The sequence below is a fragment of the Mus pahari genome, chromosome 19 (assembly GCF_900095145.1).
Source record: "Mus pahari chromosome 19, PAHARI_EIJ_v1.1, whole genome shotgun sequence".
Lineage (NCBI taxonomy): Eukaryota > Metazoa > Chordata > Mammalia > Rodentia > Muridae > Mus > Mus pahari.
This window is the reverse complement of record NC_034608.1, coordinates 782,226-789,530: the sequence shown is the minus strand read 5'-3', so window position 1 is coordinate 789,530 and position 7,305 is coordinate 782,226. Positions and strand designations below refer to the sequence as shown.

Below are 7,305 nucleotides of genomic sequence, written 5' to 3'. Positions count from 1 at the left end.
CGTTGTTTTTAATAGCTGAGTAGTACTCCATTGTGTAAATGTACCACATTTTCTGTATCCATTCCTCTGTTGAGGGACATCTGGGTTCTTTCCAGCTGTAACAACCTTTATTTACGTTCTAAGTATTTATATTTTCTCTAAAAAATTACCTCATACATCTATCAGGTAAAAACATTATAACAGGATAATTGATTATACGATTTTCGTTCTTCCCCCCCCCAAGACTTTTATCATGAATGGGTGTTGGATTTTGTCAAATGCTTTCTCAGTACCTAATGAGATGATCATGTGGTTTTTGTCTTTGAGTTTATTTATATAGTGGATTACGTTGATGGTTTTCCATATATTAAACCATACCTGCATCCCTGGGATGAAGCCTATTTGATCATGTTCCAAAATCATTTTGATGTCTTGGATTTGGTTTGCCAGAATTTTATTGTGTATTTTTGCATCAATATTCATTAGGGAAACTGGTCTGAAGTTCTCATTCTTTGTTGGGTCTTTGTGTGGTTTAGGTATCAGAGTAATTGTGGCTTCATAAAAAGAATTGGGTAGAGTACCTTCTGCTTCTATTTTGTGGAATAGTTTGACGATTATTAGTATTAGGTCTCATTTGAAGGTCTGATAGAACTCTGCACTGGTCCTGGCTTTTTTGGGTTGGGAGATTATTAATGACTGTGACTATTTTTTTAGGGAATATGGGTCTGTTTAGATGGTTTATCTGATCCTTTTTTAATTTTGGCACCTGGTATGTGCCTAGAAATTTGTTAATTTCATTCTGATTTTTGAATTTAGTTGAGTATATACTTTTGTAGTAGGGTCTGATGATTTTTTGGATTTCCATGATTTCTGTTGTTATGTCTCCCTTTTCATTTCTGATTTTATTAATTTGGATACTGTCTCTGAACACTCTGGTTAGTATGGCTGAGGGTTTATCTATTGTATTGATTTTCTCAAAGAACTAGCTCCTGGTTTGGTTGATTCTTTGTATAATTCTTTTTGTTTCCACTTGGTTGATTTCAGCCCTAAGTTTGATTATTTCCTGCACTCTACTCCTCTTGGGTGTATTTGCTGCTTTTTGTTCTAGAGCATTCAGATGTTCTGTCAAACTGCTTGTGTAAGCTCTCTCAAGTTTCTTTTTGGAGGCACATAGAGCTATGGGTTTATTCTTAACACTGCTTTCATTCTGTCCCATACATTTTGGTATGATGTATTTTCATTAAATTCTAAAAAGTCTTTAATTTTTTCTTTATTTTGTCCTTGACCAAGTTATCATTGAGTATAGAGTTGTTTGGCTTCCGTGTATATGTGTGTCTTCCACTGTTTTTTTGAAATTTAAGACCAACCTTAGTCTGTTGTGATCTATTATGGTGCATAGGATTGTTTCAATCTTCTTGTATTTATTTAGGCCTGATTTGTGACCAATTATATTGTCAGTTTTGGAAAAGGTACCATGAGGTGCTGAGAAAAAGTATATTCTTTTGCTTTAGGATGAAATGTTCTATAAATACCTGTTAGATCCATTTGTTTCATAACTTGTGTTAGTTTCACTGTGTCTCTGTTTAGTTTCTGTTTCCATGATCTGTCCATTGCTGAGAGTGTGGTGTTGAAGTCTCCCACTATTATTGTGTGGGGTGTGATATGTACTTTGAGCTTAATAAAGTTTCTTTTATGAATGTAGGTACTCTTGCATTTGGAGTGTAGATGATCAGAACTGAGAGTTCATCTTGGTAGATTTTTCCTTTGACCAGTTTGAAGTATTCTTACTTATTTTGGTTTGATAACTTTTGATTGAAAGTTGATTTTATTCGATATTAGAATGGCTACTCCCTTGTTTCTTGGGACCATTTCCTTGGAAATTTGTTTTCCAGACTTTTACTCGGAGCTTCATTTCTTGTATGCAGCAAAATATTGGGTCCTGTTTACATATCCAGTCTGTTAGTCTATGTCTCTTTATTGGGGAATTAATCCATTGATATTAAGCGATATTAAGTAAAAGTAATTGTTATTTCCTCTTATTTTTGTTGTTAGAGCTCGAATTGTGTTTATGTTTAGTTGAAGATTACTTTATGTTTATGCTTAGTTGAAGGTTACTTTATGTTTATGTTTAGTTGAAGATTACTCTCTTGCTTTTTCTAGGATGTAGTTTCCCTCCTTGTGTTGGTGTTTTCCATCTAGTATCCTTTGTAGGTCTGGATGTGTGGAAAAGATATTGTATGAATTTGGTTTTGTCATGGAATATCTTGGTTTCTCCATCTATGGCAACTGAGACTTTTGCTGAGTATAGTAGCCTGGGCTAGCATTTGTGTTCTTTGGGGTTTGTATAACATCTGCCCAGGATCTTCTAGCTTTCATAGTCTCTGATGAGAAGTCTAGTGTAATTCTGATAGTCTGCCTTTATAGGTTACTTGAACTTTTTCCCTTACTGCTTTTAATATTCTTTATTGGTTTAATGCATTTGCCTGACAGCAATGGAAGAGGAAACCCTTGGTCCCAGGGAGGTTTCATGCCCCAGAAGAGGAGGATGCTGGAGCAGTGGGCAGGAGAGTGTGGGTGGGTTAGAAAGCACTCTCATACAGGCAAAGGTGATGGGGGAGGGCAGCTGTAGGATGGGATTTGGTGGAATAGTAACCAGGAAGTGAGATATCCTTTGGGATGTAAACAAATGGAATGGTTAATTTTTTTAAAAAAATTATGGCCATATTCATACACCAACAATCTGAAACTCAACCAAGAAACTCAAATAAACCTGCCCCTCTTTGAACCAGTATCCCCATGACAATTTAATTTGTGGACTAAGCAGAAGGACTTAGGAAAATGGTGATGGTAAGTGTTGGAACAGTGATATGGCTCAGAGTATAAGTGCCTGCTGGCAAATTAAGACCTGACTCTGATTGACAGGATGGGAGGAATCGCAGGCTGGTCTCCAGTCGAGCTGAGGTCTGAACCCCGATGGTGATAATTCACCTACATGACACAGAAGGTGTTCCTTCATGCTTTTGGAACTCCGCCCCCTGCCTAAGGTACCACCAGCAATACCTCTCCTGGGCATATCCCCAGAAGATGTTCAAACTGATAATAAGGACACATGCTTCATTATGTTCATAGCAGCCTTATTTATAGTAGCCAGAAGCTGGAAAGAACCCAGATGTCCCTCAACAGAGGAATAGTTACAGAAAATGTGGTACATTTACACAATAGAGTACTATTCAGCTATTAAAAACAATGAATTTATAATGTCAGTTGCTAATGAGTCACTTGAGAGTATGAAGAAAAAGCTGTAAATCTCACTCCAAGCAGATGTACACAGCAAGACCCTTGTCGGAAACATCAAAAATGTTGAAAAGAAGGAAATATTTCACACAGAAATGTAAAGGAACAAAGCAAATCACACTCGAATTTGTACTGTTGTGTGAAATGTTCACACATGTCTGCTACAACATGGCTCTGACAGTGATGCGCACAGGTGAGGCAGACACTGGTGGGCTGAGGAAACACCATCTGTGTAAGATCTGATTGCAGAGGGTCTACTGCCTGGTCTAGTCACAATCTTGAGGAAGTCAGAGCATGGTGTCTGAGGAGGGCAGTTCTCGTTTCTGTGGGGCTGTTGAAATATGACCATGTCATGGGAGCTGACCTGCCTCCAGGACCACACCCTGTTTCCAACCCCTTCAGAAAGGCTCTGTAGCTCTGCCCTCAAGCACACGTGCAGTCTCTGAGGAGATGCCATGACCTGCACCTTCACAGCCCTGCTCTGTCTTGGTGAGATGTGAGGAGGGGGAGGGGATGCTGAGGTCTGGAAATGATGAAGGCCTGTAGCTCAGCAGTCACCCAAAAGGAAACCCCAGGGTCTCAGATGTTTCTGCAGATGGGAGGACTTGCTCAGCCTTAGGGACAAATCTCTTACAAAGAACTCTCTTTCAGGACTGACTCTGAGCCTCTGGATCCCAGTGCTGACAGGTGAGTGTGTCTGCAGCTTCTCTTCATATCATGCCTGAGCAGTGATGGTGGAAAACACCACATGCGTGTTAGTCCTGAGGGTGGCTGGAAGGTCATGGGGTTAAGGACTGCAATCTGAGGGTGCATGTCCTGAGTCCTAGCTACTCTGTTGCTTGTAGGGTCCCTCCCTAAGCCTATCCTCAGAGTACAACCAGACTCTGTGGTCTCACTGGGGACTAAGGTGACCTTCTTGTGTGAGGAGAAAATTGAAGCCATCAAGTACCAACTCTCTAAATATGGAAACCTATATACAAGACTCACAAAGAACAAACAGAAGCCAGCAAACAAGAATGAATTCTCAATCTCAGATGTAGACGATCAAGATGCAGGGCAATATCAATGTGCCTACAGGACCCAGGCTAAATCATCAGACTACAGTGACCCCCTGGATCTAGTGGTGACAGGTGAGAGAGCACACCTGGTTCTAGGCCTCAGGTTTTGAATGTCCAAACTTAGCTCTGTTAACAGGAATGCCCACCCTCACTGTGGGAACCTCAGAGCCAAGGAAGATAATGAGGCCTGGGGACACTTAACTGACTCCTCCTTCTCTCCTAGGAGCCTATGAGAAACCCAGGCTTTCAGCCCAGACCAGCCCTGTGGTGACTTCAGGAGGNTATGTCACCCTCCAGTGTGAGTCCAGGCAGAGCTATCACAGGCTCATTCTGACTGTAGAAGGAACAAAGAAGCTCTCCTGGAAAGAGGACTCACAGTATGACTACTCTACTGGGAATTTCCAAGCACTGTTCTCTGTGGGCCCTGTGACCCCCAATAGGAGATGGATATGCAGATGCTACAGTTACAACACAAACAGACCGTACTTGTGGTCAGATCCTAGTGAACCCCTGGAGCTCCTGGTCTCAGGTGAGGAACCCCAGCCTTTCCATAGAATGGTATTGAAATGATACAGGTGTTCAGAGACCACTTGGTTGTGGTATATGTGAGGATGCAGGCCTCTTTAGAACTTTAATACAGAGGACATGACACACCTTGTCCAAAGACACAGAATCAAAGTCTCACAGTGACAGCCAGGCCCAGAGTTCCCAGTAGGGAGATGATTCTTTATGAGGGCTTCTGTTACTATGGATCAGCTTTAGCACAATCCACCAGAGCTCAGAGAATCTGGAATAACAGAGGGAGAAAGGATGACAGTAGCCAGAGAGGTGGAGGATACCAGGAGGACACGCCCTGGAGAACACATAATCAACTAAGCAGGAATCCTAAGGGTTCACAGGGCCTGCATGGGTGTGCCCTAGGACCTCTGCATACATGCTGTGGCTGATCCAAATAAAACATTTTTTTAATGGTGGGGGTTATATTTCACTATGTAGTCTTGATTTAATGTCCTGGACCCTCTCTGTAGACCAGGCTGGCCTCCAACTCAGAAATTCACCTGCCTCTGCCTCCCGAGTGCACAGATTAAATGCGTAGGCCACAACTACCTGGCTTGCTTCAGGTTCTTATTGGACTCCTAACAGTGGGAGTGGGGATGTCTCTGACACTTTTGCCTACCCGTGCGATCTTTGTGCTCAAAATGGCTTGCCTTGTCCAGTACTAATATTAGGGTATGTGCCTAGTGTTCTCACATCTTGTTACACCATGTTCAATCCATATCACTGAAAAGCCTTCTATTCTCTGAAACACTTGAGTAGTGAATCTGGTGGAGGCAGATGTGGGGAGGACTGTGTCATATGAGAAAGGAGGGATGAATGGGAGGGTGGCTTCTGGTGTATTGTATGAGAGAAGAATAAGTGAAAAAGAAAAAGGCAGCATCCACTGTGGGACATCCTCTGTGCCACTTTAAAACACAACCATGTGCTTCCCTCTGACCTCTATGTAGGGAATCTCCAAAAACCAACCATCAAGGCTGAACCAGGTCCTGTGATCGCCTACAGAAGAGAAATGACCATCTGGTGTCAGGGGAACCTGGATGCAGAAATATATTTTCTGCATAAAGAGGGAAGCCAAAAAACACAGANNNNACAGACCCTACAGGAGCCTGGGAACAAGGGCAAGTTCTTCATCCCTTCTGTGACACGACAACATGCAGGGCAATATCGTTGTTATTGTTACAACTCAGCTGGTTGGTCACAGCCCAGTGACACCCTGGAGCTGGTGGTGACAGGTGAGGGGACAGTCAGATTCTCAACCCCAGGCTCTGCTCTCAGGAGATTCCCTCCCCATAAAGTATTCCTAGAGAACATTGTGATGGGATGAGAGCATGTAACAGACTGCCTCCTTCTCTCCTAGGAATCCATAACTACTATAAACCCTGGCTGTCAGCACTGCCCAGCCCTGTGATGACAGTAGGAGAGAACATAACCCTCAAATGTGTCTCACAGAATAATTACGATAAGNTCATTCTCACCAAGGAAGATAAGAAATTCACAAGCTCCCTGGACTCACAGTATATACATTCTGATGGAATGTACCAAGCACTATTTGTTTGGGGACCCACAACCCCAAACTATACAGGGACATTCAGATGTTATGGCTACTACAAAAATACCCCACAGCGGTGGTCAGTACCCAGTGATCTCCAACAAATCCTCATCTCAGGTAAGTCCTCACTGTCATTCTCCCAGCATTTTCTGAGATCCTAAGCCCTTTAAAACAGGCCTCCCCATTTGCTGATTTGCAGGGAGAGAAGGACTAAATGGAGAGCCTATGTTCTCAAGCCTATGGTTGGAGAGAAGATGGAACATGTGCTGGGCAGGAGGGGGGTGGGCAAAGGTGTTTGGTAAGAACTTAACCTCAGGCTCTAGCTGTCACCTTCCCTCTAGGGCTGTCCAGGAAGCCCTCTCTGCGGACTCCCCAAGGCCATATCCTGGACCCTGGAATGAGCCTCACCCTGCAGTGTTGCTCTGACATCAACTATGACAGATTTGCTCTGCACAAGGTGGGGGCAGCTGACATCATGCAGCACTCCAGCCAGCAGACGGACAGTGGCCTCTCCATGGCCAACTTCACACTGGGCTATGTGAACCACACCACCGGAGGCCAATACAGATGCTATGGGGCACACAACCTCTCCTCTGAGTGGTCAGCCTCCAGTGACCCCCTGGACATCCTTATCACAGGTTAGGAACTCAAAAGATTCAATCAGGAACCTAAACCTCTCCTCAGGCTCTCATGGGGGAGCTAGGAAGCTGATAGCCAGGATGGAGGCAGAAATCCTAAGCAGGAGTGGGTGAAGAAGAGGAGAANANGAGCTGAGCTCAGTCAGAGAAAAGAGTCAGAGGCCCAGGTTCTCAGGGTGGAGTCATGTGTGATTGGAGCTCAGAACAAGGAAGCCAGCCTCTCATCCTC

General features: G+C 43.4%; 1 protein-coding gene across 1 annotated transcript; it reads left to right on the top strand.

Moving 5' to 3' along the window:
* Nucleotides 1-3,726: 3,726 nt before the first annotated feature.
* On the top strand, nt 3,727-7,081 carry LOC115062594 (leukocyte immunoglobulin-like receptor subfamily B member 3). Its single transcript, XM_029531852.1, has 7 exons — nt 3,727-3,762; nt 3,925-3,960; nt 4,119-4,403; nt 4,555-4,860; nt 5,837-6,121; nt 6,247-6,555; nt 6,780-7,081. The coding sequence occupies exons 1-7, from the start codon at nt 3,729-3,731 to the stop codon at nt 7,079-7,081; spliced, it is 1,557 nt and encodes a 518-aa protein (XP_029387712.1). The 5' UTR covers nt 3,727-3,728.
* The last annotated feature ends 224 nt before the right edge of the window (nt 7,082-7,305 follow it).